The sequence below is a fragment of the Ooceraea biroi genome, chromosome 6 (genome assembly GCF_003672135.1).
Source record: "Ooceraea biroi isolate clonal line C1 chromosome 6, Obir_v5.4, whole genome shotgun sequence".
Taxonomy (NCBI): Eukaryota; Metazoa; Arthropoda; class Insecta; order Hymenoptera; family Formicidae; genus Ooceraea; species Ooceraea biroi.
Window position 1 is genome coordinate 11952295 of NC_039511.1, and position 18849 is coordinate 11971143.

The following is an 18849-nucleotide window of genomic DNA, read 5'->3' on the forward strand; positions in this document are numbered from 1 at the left end:
TGCAACATTAAATGCTTGTTTCTTAACGATAGATACGAGTTCCTGAAGACTGGCAAGAAGAGGTTCTCCACCGACGGATTGGCCAATCTGCAGTACGAGTTGTGCGACAAGCGCAAGCCAAAACTATACACGTGGCTACTGGTGAGACTGACACCTCCACAGCCCAGCTGATGGCTACCCTGGCTCGGTTGAAGGCTCTTGCGCGCCAGTCTCATCTCTTAGCGTAGTCGATGTGATCGTTCACGTCGCGAAAACACGTCGCTGAAACTCGTCACTCGTGAGAAAGAGGAGCGAGATCGTGGCAAGAGGTCGCTTGTCGACGATGTCCGTCTGCGAGAAAAGACGATGCGACGTTCTTCGCTCCCTGAACGATGTCCGAGTTCTGATCCATCGACGTCGAGGAAACGACGAAGTTTCGAACGCGGCGGCTGCTTTAATCCTTAACTAATCTCTCTTCGAACACATCTGACTACTATATCTGGATACAGATGATGGTCTTATACAGTGTGACACATTAGAAGCGAAAAGCTCGTATGAGTAACGAGAAGAACGCTCTATCAGTGATGTTTCAGCCAGTCATCGATTAGTTAAAGATTAATTTCACACTGACCGCGTCCAGAGATGATCATCGAGCATCACGATGTAGTTGATTCTTCGCGCCAACCTCTCGTCGATGCCTCGCGTCTGAGATTGATCGCTTGATATTTCTCCGTCACTCTCGATACGGGAAGTAAACGATGAATTCGAATAATTCAGATGGATATTGTTCATCGTACCGTATCAGATACTGTATCGTACTGTATCGGAGGAAATATCGAAATGAAAAATCCTGCAGGAGAATTTGACGCGTGGCTGGTGCGGGATCAATGACAGGCTAACACTGGAGACGTGTCAGTGTTGGGAAGAGGAGAAAGACGCTTCTCGCCGCTGCGGGAAGACTTCGCTCTTTGTTTGCCGGCCTCCCATCGCCTGGGGGGACATTGTTACGTGATATATTTTTATTCCTCATATTTTTTTATCGCGACTATAGGCTAGACAGCGAGTAGAGAGTAGCATACAAGCTGATGTGCCAAAGGAGAGATACAGAGAGAATGTCTGTCTGTAGGCGTGTACATGTGCGTGAATATGTTGTGCGAAGAAGAGAGAGAGAGAGAGAGAGAGAGAGAGTAGAAGTGGAAGTCGAGAGGAGACGAGGAAGTTCCAGCATCCTTTTTAGAGCCGAGCCACGTTGTTACGCATGCAAAGCAACCTGTCGCTGCTCGAGGAGAAACCTTAGAGAGCTTCCGCTTTTACGATTATACTTGTGTACGTCCCGTTCGTCGATAAACGCTTATTGTGTACGATAAAGTCTCGTTAACGCACTGGAAGCAGTCAACTGAGTAACAAAGATCTGAGAAATTGTACGACGATGGCCTGTTAATAACAACGAGTTAGTCGTTTCGAATTTTATTTAATCATATTTAAACCGTTTTTCTTCTTACTAAAACGGCAAACCTTCCAACGTGAGGAAAGATTTATCTCAAAATTAGCAGAGCTATCTCATCGATTTGCAACCTTCTTTCTATTCGCGTTAACGGAGAATTATCGTACGATTTTCATGATAAGGCAGCTTGGGATACGTAACAGAGGAATAGGGGGAAGGATAACGTCGCGGCTAGAATTTCCCGTAGATTAATCATGCAAGATGTAACGTGAGCAGTTTTGAATAGCTCTCCAAGATCGCTCGTTACAATTTGATCCAACCGCGCTCTAAATTCGTAAGCTGAGCTCTCCAGGAGGGAGCTTATTTTTTATGGGGATGTGAATCATCGGTTGACTTCGCAGCGAGGCGTTTCATTTCTCGATCGAATGTCAGCGCGAATGGCTGTGCGAAAGATGGAGATGTGGTACTTAATCGTTTGGCGGCGAACGAGCATCGGACACACACGCGTCTGCGTTCACTCGCGAGCTTCAATTGAGGGAAACTAGTATAACAGTTTAATTCAAAAAGCAGCTTTCAGTTAGTCAGTCATTGGGCAATGAAATTATTTATTTAAATTATTTATTTTGACGTGACACAAAAATGTACTCCACCGCGAACACATGAGATTGGCAGAAGATCTGTTTGTATCGTACGCGAGTAACTACGTTTATACACGAGATAGTAGCAAACACAATCAAAACTCTTAGAATACATTAAAGTATCACGTTTTAGTACAGAGCGTAACGAAACGCGTGTTGTGGACGAACATACTTAAGCATTAAGCGTAAGCGGGAGCGTGGGCTGTGAATAATGCATCTTCCACGATTGAGGAAATCGCATGAAAGAACAGGAGGTCAGTCTTGCGACGACGCAATGGCGCAAGTGACATCCTTTTCCTCTTACGTCGCGCGACCAGCAACCGATCGATATTCATCCCCGTCATTCCAAGGCTCTCTGAACCCACCCAGCGCCCTTTTTGAAGCTTTTTGGTTTATCGCTTTGCGTTTTGCGGTTTTTTGAAAGCTTGAAATCGCTCTCCGCAAACAAACTGGTGTCAATCCTTCAACATAAAGCCAAGAATGGAATCGTGTTATCGCGAAACTTTTGACGTTGAAAACGTAGCGCGCAAACAAATTTTTGAGATAATTAATATAAAATGTGTAATATATAATATAAATAATATTAATATAATAATATTAATGATATTAATATGACTTTATATATTAATTTATATTCTCTGCTTGCTCATCATTTGCTGATCATAGAATCATAAATGCAAAGCGATAAACTTTAAAGTAGCTCGATGAAAATAGCAATCAGCTTAAGTTCAAGTTGTACAAGGTGGCACAAGATGCGTAAAAGATTCTGACAAATTTACAAGTACGGGAAGGATACTGGACTTACGTTTCATGCGTTCCTTTATCACCGTTCCTGTGATGAAACATTCCGATGTCGTTAACCGATGTAAATGTATATAATCAGTTTGTACGTTTCGTTATTGTTTTTTTGCGTAATTTTGATCCCCTCAGACCCCCGAGATTTTTAAGTCGCTCATTTGTGTTGTAATTAAATTTGTTTCTTTATTTAAAAAAGAAAATGAATAGTCAAACAACTATAAATGCAGGCGCACATTTAAACAAATTTCATTATTGCTTGAAAAGCCTTCATAGGGAATGATTATTACACTTGCAGTGAATATAACAAGTGGAATAATAAATATAATTAAAGGCTCTGTCTTAAAAACGTGAGGAATTGTCACTTAACATTTATAACAATCATTGCAATTATTAATCTTGAAAGGTCTGCGGAAGATGATTCAGAATAAGTTTGAAAAATTCTAGGTGTAGCTTTGTTGATAGATTTCTTAAGAGCGTATCGAGTATGCTGAATATTCTTCGTTACGCGACTTACCGGTGAATGGAAATGAAAGGTGAACGCAGCGGATGCGCAAAGGAAAAGCAGTTCAAGATAATATTTCAGTGTAGCTTCAGAAGAAGCGTTGTACTATACATTACTATTGTTATCAAATAATCGGAGATACCTAAGATAATATAGAATCGAAAGGGAAACATTTAATGTGCGACGCGAAAGAAGTATAAGTCACAATTTACAGGGATGTCAACTGCACTAACATAAACTATCAAATGATACATTACTACCTGTATATATATGTAATATATAAATTTCCTTTCTTTGCATCCAAATTTCAATCATTCATGCTGTACTTTTCATTTATCTATAATAGATTAAAAGAGAAAGAGAGAGAGAGAGACATGTTTAATTAAATAAACTCGTTCATGAACCTATCAAGACTGTTGTATACACAAAGTCAAATACAGTTTATTTCATCATTATACAATTTCTGACTTATACTCCGTTCCCCGAGCATGCTATATGTACACAGGATGCATCGCGCAAAGTAATCCGATCGCAGTATTAAAATGTAACGACGCTGTGTTTTTTGGAACGTATCGTAAAGTTGAGCACTAAACCTTTTTTCCCTATCGAAGATACGCGATCAGATTAATTTTCGCGGAGTACCGTACCGTAACAAGCTGCTAAATAAACATGGTGCGTTCAATGGCCGCACAAGAGCTTTGCAACAGAGCGTTATCGCCCTCCTTGGATCTTTACGAGCAATTTTTTAGAACTTTCGTCGAGCAGATGAGACTTGTTTTATACGTACGTACATCCTGCATACGGAGTTTTATGGTTCACATGCAAATACACACGAAATGTAATTTAAAAATATTATTTATCGTGAGGAGGATTATTTTTTGACAATATGATTCCGATAATTATGTATAATTATGTGTGTTTTGGAAAAGCTATGATGAGCCTATTATTATCATAATAGATTGATAAAGAATGTAAATTGTACGTTGACTAGAATTATCTTTTTACATTCGTTATCATGAAGTGCAGCTCTCGTGCGGTATGTGCAACTGCTAAACACCAATTTCAGCAAAGACGAAATAGTGATTAGACATAAGTACGTGTAAGGTAACTCTTAAGTATTTATATAAGCAAGTAAGCGACAGTGTGCGAGAGAGAGAAAGAGAGAGAGAGAGAGAGAGAAAAAAAGAGAAAAAGAATGAATGATTGAACAAAGGAAAGAGGGAAACATGAAGCGCTCAAGCGCAATGTAACGCGGTATGTAATATATCATACATGCATATATATTATATATATGCGATCCTGCGCGCGCGTCGCTAACTAGAAGGGTCAGGGAATGTTCGAAAACCGGACACGAGGATTTTCCATATTGCTGGTAGTAAATTAGACTGTGACACGAGATGATGTATTCAGCGAGTATTCTGAGAAAGCGTAAACGCCGTTCTTTTGAGGAATATTTTTAAAATTTTCTGCATCTCAATATTCATGAAGTCGAAATATTTTGGAAATTCTTGCGATATTCTCAGAATATTTTCTCAATATTCCTATAATATTGTATATATTGTTAGGATATCACAAAAATTCTTGAAAAATTACGAAATTATTTTCGCAGAGAAGAATGTATTCTCAAAAATGCGATGCTTGCGCGTTACTGACTCAACGGATATTTTCCAAAAGAAATAATTGGAATAATTGGAATAACTGGAAAAATTACCGCTCAAGAGTAACTAACTTCGATTTTTATTTTATGTTTGTTTAAAAAAACGAATAATAAAAGTTGGTAACAATGCATACATGACTAACAAGAGAAGTGTCTGAGAATAAAAATACCGAAGTTAGATACTATATCCTCGTGTACATAATGTACTTGCTTCTTCTCGATTTATCAGGACAGGACTTGGAAGGCTATTCCCTTTTCGGATTGCATTCGTGATGTATTGGAACAATAAATTCTTATATAGCACATTTTCTGTTTTTCTTTTACATTGTTTCAACCTTTTTCAAACTAGGGCAAGAAATAAATAAACTGAGATTTGAGACTGAGAAATTATGCATGCTACAGAATTTTGACAATGCGTATCAGCAAAACAAAATACACGAATACAATTTTGATCCTGACTGTAAAATAAAATTATTAATGTTGACGTAATGTATTGATATAATTAATTAATTGCATAATAGTGTGTTAACAAATTTTTGGATTCGTTTAAAGGATCACAAAAAGGAGGACTTGGTTTATTCTGCATCAGAATAATCATCGTGAGAATCACACGTCGGATATGTATACGTATATTTGATTCGTGCTGCTTACGAACTACGAACATTTAGCGCAACAATGTAATATGTAACATTCCCGTGATAATACAAGTGCGATGATCGTAAGCGACTAACACGCATCTATGTAAAATTATCGTGATGTGTTTTGTCTACTTCGGAACGATTATCAGCGTGCGTTTCAACGTTCACATTTGTCACTGATACACAATCCATCTGTTATAAAATAATCTGAGTATCATAATCCTTTCTTGACATAGACATCATTCGGCAAAGTTGTGAAAATGTAGTTATAATAAGATAAACGAATATTGAGACGAATATTGAGACTATAAATTTTATGTGCTGTGAAAGAAACTTAGTTTATTATATTTTATCTTATTGTTAGAAAAATATTTCTCCTAATTGAGGCTGCTTTATGATAACATAAATTTCTTAATAGCAATTAAATAGTACAATAGTAAAATGAAGTTATAAAGTGTTATACATTAATATTATACATTATACTTAAACAAAAATAAGAAATTTCGTATAAAAATCTTGATCAAGAAAGGACTTACGATTAGAAGGGAAGCATTTTAATGTTATCCCACAATAAATTTTGCAAACCAGAAATTCCAGATTTCAGAAATCTTAAATTGAGATAACCGTCAGAATCGTCATAATTCTAAGTTCTAAAAATGTTCTTTTTCGAGGATATGACACTAACTAATTCACAATGATTTCTTATATAACGTACTATATCTGCTGTAGCTTTTTCGGAAATGGATACAACCTGTTACATACACATGTATCTTAACCGTCCGATAAAGAAATGCCAAGTTATTGATTTTCCTTCAGTGTATTTGTTCATTCCTCATAATATTAAAACGGAATCGACAATAGAATTACTCGAAACAAGAATTTAAATTGTTCAATAAGATGATCGTGCGTGATATGGAATCGCACAGGTAATCATTTTTACACATGATTTTTAAAACTATAACACATTTACGTATTTGACGTTTGACAGCCGATTAATTAAATGATCAATCTATAGGTAACGCTAAATCATGTTAACGCTCCTCGGTTATCTTCGTGGCATTGTTACGCCCTACCAGCTACTACGCGCACATATTTATTCGTAACGTATACATCAACACATTCATGTTTAATATTGTTTAATATATAGTATTGCAGTAAAATTCGATAGCAGTCGCTCTCCGCCGAACGCTATCAATAAAATCGCTATCGGCACGAGAAAGTCTGTTCGACAAACTCGATTCGTTCGAAATATGAAAAAACGAGTCTCTCATAAAACGAGCTCCGATTGCAAATCACATCAATAATGTATTAAGAATTATATAATGCGACTTGTTCGTATTCATCTAAATAACTACAACTATGATTTTAAGCGGAAAACTTTAATCAATTGCAACCGAGAAATAGCCCAGCTATTCAATCAAAGACTCGACTATCAACGATTAGGTAAAAGATTATCTCTATCCAGCACCGTAATAGGGAATCGATCTACGAAACCTGGCTCCCATTTTCTCGATTTCTTCGTTTTTCATTATAGCACATTTTCAACAAAAGTAACAAACACGTATCAACTCTGGAACACGCATTCTTCACGTGACGGGAGTTAACTCCAAAACTCTTAAAACGATTTATTCGCACATTGCATCGTAAATGTGTGTAAAGTATTCGAAATGTACGGGGTTACAATGTGGCAGCAAACTTTTCGAATTTGGACGGGATGCATTTTAGCATTAAGACTCTAAGTTTAATCAATTTAGGAATGTGGGAATTGTACTCCGATCGATATAATTGAAAATCTCGATGCAAAAACTAATTAATTCGACATCGATTATTCTACAAAAAGAAAATAAGAAACGCGTTTAGAAATTTAATAGAAGTAGAATAGAAGTAGAAATAGAAGATTAAATAATTAGTATCGATAAAAATAAGATAAATATATAGAAAATCAACCATATGTCTACATAGCTTATTTCTATATTGTAACACGATATATTTTATAATTAGTTTTAGATATCTTTCTTTTTTAAAATGCTCTTATTAATTAATTAATATTTTTTTCAAAATTACAATAAAAATTATATTAAAATTCTTAAGAAGAATTTCTAATATATTTGATAATAGATTCATCTGTGATATTTGCATCGTATTTTTCAATTCTCCGATGAACTTTGAATCAAAATTGCATCTTAATCTTTATCTTTGGAATCCTATTCTCTGGTAGCGCGAAAATCTGCGACTAATTTTATACATATACGTGTATATATAATCTAATTTCCAGAGTCAATACACCACATCAAAAACGACAGAAAAGTGAGTGTCTTCATTCACACTCCCTTCAGTTATGTTGTGCGATATGTATGTGTAAAGTAATTGGCACAAGTATGTATATTATATATATATATACGCTGTTATATAAAATCCATTACAAATTGCTCTCACCTCGATTACCGATATCTTTCTGCCGCTCTTTGGTCCTTGTTAAAACTATCGCCGTTGTCATACCGGTAAAAATCACCCGCGATTGCCTTCATATCCCTCAACGAATACGAAATAGGCATGGTTCCTTAAAGATTGCATCACACAAACTACCGTCGTGATTCGTCGCTGTTTTTCCTCGCAGCATTTGACAAAAGTACGTAAAGCGAAGGACTGGCGAGGATCCTTGATTTTTGAAATTTGAAAAGTCTCCGCGCTGAAAGGCCGGAAAGGATAGCTTCGCGGGGTCCTAATGACTGCCGTTGGTCTTTTTAGGTTGGCCGTTGTTTGATAGGTGCTTCCAGAGGCCCGTGATTAACGGCACATCCCTGAAGCTATCGGCCGCCGGCTATCCTGCCTGCTACGAGCACATTAGATCGACCGATCTGGACTCGCCCCAAGCATTCTGTACCTTGAAGCCGGTGCTTGGTCGGGGCACCACATGATGAGCCGGCGTGGAGGCTGAGGTGTGGTGCCTTAGAGTGGTCATGGGAATGCTGTTGTTGAGAGCCGTATTTTTCTTTTGGCCTTTCTTCATGTCTGAATCTTCTTCAAAGCATACCTGCAACAGACAAATTGCAATAAATTTTATATTTCTCTTCTCGAGTCTTTTCCGTTAATAGCTCGAATTCTTCTCTTGTATATTTAAAGTTCTCCTTTGTAAAATGTGTTTTCTTTAAAATATTTACAGAACGCGTATGAAAAAATTTTTTGACTATTTTAATTAAAGTTTTAACATTAAGTTAACATTCATCAACGATTTGAAAAATTTAACATACGTTCAAAAGCCTTTAATTTTTCTTTTGGCCTATTCACAAAATAAGGATAACAAAATATATGTACGATATTTCCACTTCTTTGGAGTAATAAATGCAGATAAATCCACTAATATTTCGTGTACTTCAATTAATTCGCGAATTAGCCTTCTTCTTACAAAAGCGCAATCTCTTCCGGTATCTGTTCACGCAGTGTGACTTAATGACGAACGGCGCAAAGTACTACTACACAATATAGTATCGATACAGCAACGAAGGACAGATCAAACGCCGTAGGATTACAGTATGCCACTTTGCTGATCAGACGGCTTTTAATAGGCACCACAGACGATGAGGATGTGTCAAAGAGGGACTCGCGTTTCATTACTCACCCATGAATTTCCCGTTGGCTTGGGGTCATTCGACAGATCGATCAAGAGATTCTTTTGACTGTCATTGCGTCGTTGCTGGCCATTTTGCTTGTTTTGCTCGTTAATCTTACCGTTGCTGGTCTTTGTCTCGCTAGCGTTCTTCTTCTCGTTATTGTCTGCAATCATAAATACAGATCGAATAATTGAGTGACAGTAAAAAGAGATGTAGTAGAAGACATATACACATGTCTGCCTTTCATAGATTGATAATATAAATATAAATTTACTTTATATATCAAATAATGAAATATAGTTTTTTTTTAATAAAAACCTTCTTTAATTGTTTATATTATAATTCAAATATTATGATCATTCTGAAATTTTAAGCAAAAATAGGATGAGAAGAAATAATAAATTCACAATAGCAAGAAAACTCGAGAATCTTGTGCACTTTATACGCGCAACAGATCATTGATCAACGAAAAATTATTTTTTAGAACATTACGATAGAAATGTTGTAAAAACTGAAAATTTGGTTTCATTCACTGAGAAATATAAAAATAATATTTATTTTCAGAATAAAACAAAGCTTTTTCCTCCTAAAGTTTTGCGCTAAAGTTTAGATATCAGATATTCAAAAGCAAGATACTTTCATATAGAATTCATGGGATAAAATCTTTTAAAACTCAATAACAGATTGATAAATTAATTTCACGCTGCAACGAGAACAAAATCGATCGATCGCGTTAACATTACGGGTTTGCGTCAAATATTTAACTGTAAAGAAAGTAGAAGTTTCGTACTTCGTTTGCATTCACCCGTTTGTGTCGGTGCAGAGTGTGTACTGTTCTAACATTAACGCACAATTTCCTGACTCGCTTGTTCGGGTGCCAGGGAAAGCAACCCCGCAATATCCGCACTCTCGGTGAGTTAAGTGCGGCGCCCATATAGGCGCTGCACTTCACCACCGCACCCTCTTTATACCGCGCGCTCGCCAGACGCTTAAAGCAAGCGGCAACTTTTCCCAAGTGCCGAAACGCGAGCCGGCTCGATTTCTAATTACCGCAACTTACGTATAACAATGGAGCACTTGACTTGCCCGCAAGCTTCGTATCTCCGCGTAACTCAAGACTTCCAACTTCTCCCAAATTTCTCATTATGCAACTTACGTTACCTTGGAAAATTCTAATTTTACTTCAATTTTGTATTATGCAACTAGCGTGCTCATATTTCGCGTAGGAACTTAACGATTTTGTGGCGAACGCTGTGCCGATATTTAACGTCTCAATTAAGAACTGCAGTTTAACAGTATTTCCTAGTCATATTAATTTCCTGCACTTTCCTTCGACTGCCTCCAATTTCTTCTTCCATTCTTGCGAAAGGATAAGAATTTTTCGGTCGTCGTGAGCTACGATCGTCGCGAGCGTACAAATGCAAAAAGCTTGCTTACCGATCCTGTCGTTCGTCAAGGCAGAACTCTTATCCTGGGTGTGATGAATCCTAGGATCGGACTGCGACAACTGCCACGCCTGATAAGCCGTGTTGAAGGCCTGCGCTACCGTCAGAGTCACCGTCTGTGCCATTTTTCTCTTCGGGCAGAGAAACGCGTGGCACTCCATCGTCTCGTTCAGATTGGTCGCGATGAACGCGAACACGTGATCGTGCGTCGCGTCGGCCGAACAATACGAGATCCTAAAGCAAACGAGTAATGGAAGACATGAATGATCGCTAGCGTAAAGATTTATTTTCTCAACAAAAAAATAAAAAACAAGAATAAGAAGAATAGGGCAGAACGTGTGGAATGAAGGACAAAAAATACAGATATAAATTTAATCCTCTTGAATAAGCTGCTCTGATGCGCATTAATATATATCGTCTTCAGCGTCCTAGACTTCTGGGCGACTCTGTATGCACATTCCGCGCGGGGGATGCAAATCCACGCCCAACGCTCGCGGCAGTAGCCTCGCTTCCGTTTATGTCGCGCGGTAGTATTCGCTACGGTATACAGCAAGTCGAAAGTTTGCCGGAGGGCATTTAGGTGGATCCTAAGGGAAGCGCGAGAATAATATGCAAAGGGGGACGTGCGCGCGAGAGATGCACTGCGGGCGCTTGTAAAAGGGCGGATGCAGTGATGTAACTCGCGTTTTAGGAAGGCTCATCGCTCGCGTTGAAACTAGACCGCTCTTTCATCTCTTGTTTTGGATAACGAGCTCAGGGGGTTCGGAGTGCACAATAATAATATATACAGGGTGTCCCGGGTTTTAATCGACAAACTGCGGGAGCATATTCTACTAGTGGAAATAAGAAAAAATTCTTATATCGAGTTTGCTTAGAAATGCTTTATTACAAAGTTATAAACCAATATTGAAAAGAAATATCAGATAAGTAACAACGGATTTTTTCACAAAAGTAAAAATTATGTACGCAATGATTTAGTGACGCATTTCAAAATGTCCTTGCACATCGATACAAGCTAGACATCAACGTAGTACAGAATTTGTTACAGTACGACATTCCTGAAAATTTTGTTGCATCTCAATAACTGAATTAGTAATTCGTTGCTTTAAATCTTCAAGCGAGATTACTTCTGTACTGTAAACTTTATTTTTTAAAGTTCCCCATAAATAAAAATCAAGAGGCGTTAAATCGGGCGATCTTGGAGGCCAGAAAACCGGTCCTCCTCGACCAATCCACCTATGAGCATAATGTTCATCTAACCAGTTTCTAACTTGTCTAGCATAGTGCGATGGACAACCGTCTAACTGTATCCAGCTGTTTTGGCGAAGATTTAAGATTCTTTCCGAGCGTCGTCGGTGTCTTAGAGCTGAACGAACATCATCATATTCATTCATAGGTCGAAATGAACCCAAATTACGTAATTGCAAATGGGTATTACTAAACACAGAACTATCTGGTACTCTCCTGTTAGGAAATCTACGTTGATACTCTCGTACGGCAGCTCGTGCATTTCCGTCACAGAATCCGTACACGAAATGAATATCAGTGTATTCCTCATTTGAAAACACTTTTGGCATTCTGATAGTAATTGCTAGTTGACACGACGATTGAAATCTAACAGCTACTGTTGTGAAAGTAACAATCATACTGAATCGTTTCAACATAGTGAACATGAATACATGTAAATACACGTAACATAAACATCTTCGACCTTCCAAATTCTACACTATGTTCCGTTGTTACTTATCATATTTCTTTTCAATATTGGTTTATAACTTTGTAATAAAGCATTTCTAAGCAAACTCGATATAAGAATTTTTTCTTATTTCCACTAGTAGAATATGCTCCCGCAGTTTGTCGGTTAAAACCCGGGACACCCTGTATATATTATAATAAAATGATAACATATACGCGACGTAATAACTGTATAAAATTTAGATGAAGCGGACACAAAGAGAATAATATGCGTAGTGATATGTAAAGCAGCGATAATAATACGAAATAATGTAGAAAAGTAAACGCATCAGCCGAGTCATGCAAAAATAAATCGAATCGCGATTTTATAATAGAATAGATTCGAGATTCCGTTTACAGGAACATCGATTCTATTTACTTCTTTCTTTCATTTCTTCCCCTGATTTTTCCCTTTTCTTTCTTTTTGTCCTCTCTTTCCCCTCGTCGATTTCTTTCGTTTCGTTGCCTCTCTTTCAAGATCGTTTCTGAGCTCTTAAATTAAACACCATCGGACGGAAGTAGATAACACCACCGGCCCCGAAATAATACCGTCTAACGCTTTTAATCCCGCGGCTTAATTTTATTCAGCCGCGCGTCTTTGCACGCCGGTTAATTAACTCACAGTTAACGGCGCCGAGAGGGCGAGATTAAGAGAATTTATAACCGACACGTCAACCCGCGCTCTCCTAGCTTGCCCCCTTTTTTGCGCTTTTTGCCGTGAAATTTCTCGTTCGCCACTTCAGCGCACCTCCAGGTGCATTACGCGCCGCCGGTGGAACAAAGCCCGACGGTGGATTTTCGCCGGGCAACAATAGAAACCGCCGTCATTTCGTCCGAAATTTCGCGTCCGAACTAACGCGGGATCATTATCACTAGTGCGCGAAAGAAAAGTTCATTTCATTCGTTCATTTAGTCGCACCATTGAGAATCTTTTTATGAAGTAAAAGACTAATAAAATAGAAACCGCGGATATAAAATTCGACTCCTGATCGTGAGCTCTGATCGTGGACATCAACTTTCTCGAATTTCCATTTAGATGTGAAAAGATGCGAACTTTCAGATTTATATTCATCTATCTATTTATATTTTTACGAAGGACATAAATAAACAATATAAAATTTTTATGTAAAAATATAAATATTATGAGCTGTAAAATAAAAATTTTAAATTTTTTGAAAGTTTTTATTCAGGATATAAATATAATAAAATACAGATATATATAATACAATATACAATAGAATAATATTTTTCTTATATAATTCACATTGTAATTCTATTTTATATCTGATAAGTTTAGTATATGTATTTTGATAAAGATATATTTAATTCTGCTAAAAGAGAGAAACAGAGTGATTTTTTTTTCTCGATGGCTGACAAATATTATTTCACGGATAAATATACGTTTGCTTTCATAATACGTTGCAAATCAAGTCTAACGAAATCATCGTTCCCAATGAACATTGTGCAATTCGTGATGCTCTCAATAGTTAATGAGATTGGAAATATCGCGCAATCTGGAAATCGGACGGCAGTTTGATGAAAAAAAAGAGAAAGAGAGAAAAGAGGTATCCCACTAGCATCAGATCGGAAATAGCCGCGCCGATAATTTCCCGCAACGAGCATCGAAATCGCGCTCGTCGCACACGTTGTTGGCTGCACTACTATTGTTATTACATCGAATTCTCGATGCGCTCTCTTGGCCACACATATATTGGATATAATCCGCTGCAGTCAGGCGAAATGTATGCAGCACACGACGGGACGAGTTTCATTCGGATCGATTAAAATTTTAGCAGAGGTCAGTGTATACTTTCGTGAGCAACAATTATTTATCGTTGCGCTTTTCTCGTCGGAACATTGACATACTTTTTTCGCGTCGAGAAAAACATAACGTGCTCTTTTCACGTGGAAAAATTTTAAAGGGATCAGCGTATAATTTATTATACTTGAGTTTTCATGAAGATATTTTTGAATTAAATATATTCAGAAAGTCTTATTCACGCTTAAATGTGATTGTGATTACATGAGATTCTTAAAATAATAGCAGGATTAAATTACCGATTTTATTTGATATTAATTAATTATTGATCTTTAATGGTCTTACCTGTATATTGACACTTGAAGTTGATCTTCTTCGGTAGCCAAGTCCGTCATTCTAATTCCTCTTAAACTTATAGCCAAGGAGACCCTTTGCAGTTTTTTTCCGCTCGCTTTCGCCTATAACAAATAAAACTGATATAATAAAAAATGATAAAACACGACAAAGTTATTCAATTTAAACGTTTAAATGTAATTCTATGATGATATTGCGTATTCCATTAAAATTCTAATTTCTAATTAATTAAGAATACGGCCTTAAGTTTTCAATCAATTTTTATATCCTTAAGAATTGAGCTATCAAAAACTTTAATTAATTCAATAATTTTTTACTAACAAAATTGTTTACTAGCAACCATTTTTCATCAAATATTCTTCAACTACGATGTTGTCCATAATTAAAAAAGGATTTCTTTCTCCAATTTAGCGTGAAAATTCGATATAAATTTTTCATCAAACAAGCTCCATAATCTGATATTATCTAGCAAATCGTACGATTAAATAGTGAATTCCTTGCATCCGCAATTTGATTTCTTCCGTCCGCAATCGTTTCGTAGTTTCCTCAAGTAGAAGGCGAGGTTTGCCGAAGCATCTGGAGCTCAAAAAGCTCGGGAGTAAATTTGCGGCGTAAACCCGAGCAAAGTAAGGCGGCGCGGCGCCCGATTACCTTTTTCGGAAATCAAATATCTCGTCGCTAAACCGTGAGCTCTTCCACGTCGCTTCATGGCAATGCAATTACGAGGCTTCACGCGGATTAAGCGGTCCATTTAACGATTTAACCCACGCACGGAGATGCTACCTTAATCGCGAACGTCGCGCGAAATTCCGGGGAAATTCCCTAATCCAACGATTCTCGAGCGGATTCTGTATCGGAATCCCTTTATCGTAGATAATCAGAGGGTACATGCAGGTATGTTTAATCCCTACTTAGTAATCTGATTAGGCGTATTTTCTAAAATGTAAAATCGAATATACACAAACGTTACGTCAAATTCGAAAAGATTAACATAAATGATGTAAAACTCGATTCAATTAATCTTTTCTTTCGAATTCTGATTTCGCAGATATTACAAGAGAAGCACTTTTACAGATAAAAAAGATTAATAATTAAATTGAAAGCAGAATTGACTTTATGATAATGTAAATTTATTGAGTCTTCATTGTCATTAGGTTGATAAAATAACAAAGTGTATTAATGCAGCACAAATCTTGTATTAAACTTCATATTCACGTTTTAATAATACCACAACTGATATTAATACCCCTAATTTATTTTGCAAAGCTTGTCGAGCTTTTAATTGCATTTCTTGTTTTCCTTTGGTTCGCGAATAACAACAATAATTAGCACAGTTCAGTAAAATGAGGAAAATTCGTATAGATATAATCGTGCACAAGGCTACTAACGGATTAACGAGTCGTTTTTACGGAAGAAAATGAGTCACGCGAAGATGATGAAGCTCGAATCCGGTTAGCACAAGCACTTTTGTCGTTTATTTTTTAATTATCACGCTTAATCCCCGAACGTGACAGTTGCACTTATTCAACCATGTTTTTCGAAAGCTATTTGTTGCGAAAAACAAATAGTCAGATATTTACACGTTTCTTGTTTTTCGATAAATTAATTCCAGTCCTTCTTATTTTGTCATTTTTAAATGGAAAACTGTAAGTTACAAACATAAAAGTCTTTAAAGACAAAGTTGTCGACCCTCTTTGCAACTTTTTTCTAGGATTTATGATTTTATAGGATTTCTTCTAGATATACAGAGCTATGTTTGCTCCATATTATGTTAATTAGTTTGCGTTACATTCGTGGGGCTTAATAATTTACAGCGCTTTGTGCCAGTAGCTTCTTGCTCGCATACACTAAATAGTATTATCGGCGAGAACTTGCGGACACATAAGTTGTATCATGCAAACTACACAAAGTTACATTTATAGTCTCGACGCGACAAGATGATATTACCGCACGAGCAATATTATCAACAACTTAGCGCTAAAAACAACTTGATTAGCGTTCAGAAACAAATTATCTCATGTAGCTCATCTCATATATCTCGTATAAACTTATCTTATATTATCTCACTAGTAAACTAAAATACTTTCTCTTTACTTAAGAATCAGAAAGACTTATTGAGCACGTAACGTTCTAAGAATACCAAAAATTAATCCAAGCTCGTAATATAAGATAATTAAAAAATTAATTAAATAATGCAAAAATTATGTGATTAATATTATTTTGCTAACAGAAGCCTTTGTGCAACAATGAACAGTGGAATTTCTTGCTTCTGTGTGCAACAAGAGATGTCAAAGAGATAAATTCCGTTTTCAATCCAAGAAATAAATGCAGCGCTGCGAGGAGGAATTAACAATAATGGATGCAATTACGCAGGTATAAAAGACGGCGAGCTAGGATCAATCGGAAGAGACGGAAGAATCGACAGGAAGCAATTAGCGCAAAGACAAGATGTAGGCTTTAACCGGAAGGGAAGCTTCCAACGCAGAATACGATCGCGTCGGGAAACTTTTGAGACGATCCAAATCGAAATAGTTCGCGAAAGCCCGCATCCGGTTTGTTTTTAGCTTTTAGACGCGATATGCGGCAAAACCGCTTCAACAAAAACAACATAGAGCAACATAGATAGTCAAACTGGAATGGATGCAATGCATTTTGGTTTTTGTTGCCGCGACGTGCAATTTTGCATACACAGATTGCGCTTTTCTGAGTCTCCATAAGTCGTTTCTATAAGAGCATATGGATATTACAAATTATGAAATCCACTCTTAAAAAAGTTGTGTTAAATCAAATCGAAATCATTGTTGCCTCTTTTCCGCGACGCTGATTGGTTATCTCGATTCGCGTTGTGCGTTATGTTCAGTTTAGATTACCATCGCGCGGCTGTCTTCGCGTGGAGGTTAACAATTTGGTAGAATGTGATAATTGTGTATATAATAAATAATAGATATAAGATATTATTATTCGAAAACATTATTAATATTGAAAAATAAAATAGCGCGCGCATGCGCGCGCCTGTGTTGTACTGATAACAATATAAATAGCACAGAACTCCTTGGAAAAAGAAAAAAATTTTAATGGCTAGAACTTTTTCATTTATTGTTTTAACGAATTTTAAATCATCGAGAACTCTAGGCAATATGCCAATTAACAATATAAATAGCACAGAACTCCTTCAAAAAGAAAAAAATTTTAATGGCTAAAACTTTTTCATTTATTGTTTTAACGAATTTTAAATCATCGAGAATTCTAGGCAATATGCCAAATAACAATATAAATAGCACAGAACTCCTCGGAAAAGAAAAAAATGTTAATGGCTAGAACTTTTTCATTTCTAAATTTAAAGGATTTTCAATCGTCGAGACCTCTTCGCAATATGCCAAATAACAGTAGAAATAGCACAGAACTCCTTGGAAAAAGAAAAAATTTTAATGGTTAGAACTTTTTCATTTCTAAATCTAAAGGATTTTCAATCGTCGAGACCTCTTCGCAATCTGCCAAATCCTCCTATTCTAAAAAAGGCGTGTTAACTTCGTGAAGTTCTTTTTTATCGAATATTGAGGCCTCTTTTCCGCGACGCTGATTGGTTCTCTCGCTTGGCTCGAACTTCGTGTGACTTGAACTTCGTGTTGCGAATGTCAGAATGTCATAGTGGCTGTCAGTGCGGTTATATTAATTTATTATTTCTTAGGAACGTGAAAACGGCAGCTGTCAATTCTGTCAAATTTGTATTGATGAAACATGATGAAATAAATAACACCTTTAACGCCTTTTTTTAGAATAGGATTTGTGTTATTTATTATATAATAAATAATAGATGAATATTATTATTCGAAAACATTATTAACATTGAAAAATAAAATAGCGCACGCATAGCGCGCGCCTGTGTTGTACTAGTCCACTCTTAAAAAAGCCGTGTTAAATCAAATCGAAATCATTGTTGCCTCTTTTCCGCAACGCTGATTGGTTATTTCGATTCGCGTTGTGCGTTATGTTCAGTTTAGATTACCATCGCGCGGCTGTCTTCGCGTGGAGGTTAACAATTTGGTAGAGTGTGATAATTGTGTATATGTATAATAAATAATAGATATAAGATATTATTATTCGAAATATTATTAGATTAATATTGAAAAATAAAATAGCGCGCACCTGTGTTGTACTAGTTTTTATAAATTTTTATTATTGCCGTGATAAATATTGTGAAGATATTTCGTGCAAATTGCAGAAATTGGATTTTTGAATTGAATAATTTTATTTTTATAAAAACAAGTTTTGAGTCCCTTTATGAGAGTT

General features: G+C 36.6%; 2 protein-coding genes across 9 annotated transcripts in view; one reads left to right on the plus strand and one right to left on the minus strand.

Annotated features, from left to right (window-relative positions):
• The window catches only part of LOC105285158 (beta-1,4-N-acetylgalactosaminyltransferase bre-4), a 100225-nt gene extending 94902 nt beyond the window's left edge, over positions 1-5323 (plus strand). For all 7 annotated transcript variants that reach the window (XM_011349159.2, XM_011349158.2, XM_011349162.3 and 4 more), the window contains one exon: positions 33-5323. In XM_011349159.2, the coding sequence (XP_011347461.1) occupies positions 33-171 (139 nt within the window). In that variant the 3' untranslated portion in view covers positions 172-5323. The remainder of the gene's footprint in view (positions 1-32) is intronic.
• A 307-nt stretch (positions 5324-5630) lies between these two features.
• Positions 5631-18849, minus strand: part of LOC105285155 (low density lipoprotein receptor adapter protein 1) — a 63203-nt gene continuing 49984 nt past the window's right edge. For both annotated transcript variants that reach the window (XM_011349157.3, XM_011349156.2), the window contains exons 3-6: positions 14551-14663; positions 10705-10946; positions 9276-9430; positions 5631-8690 (exon numbers count right to left, since the gene is read on the minus strand). In XM_011349157.3, the coding sequence (XP_011347459.1) occupies positions 8490-8690; positions 9276-9430; positions 10705-10946; positions 14551-14663 (711 nt within the window). In that variant the 3' untranslated portion in view covers positions 5631-8489. The remainder of the gene's footprint in view (positions 8691-9275; positions 9431-10704; positions 10947-14550; positions 14664-18849) is intronic.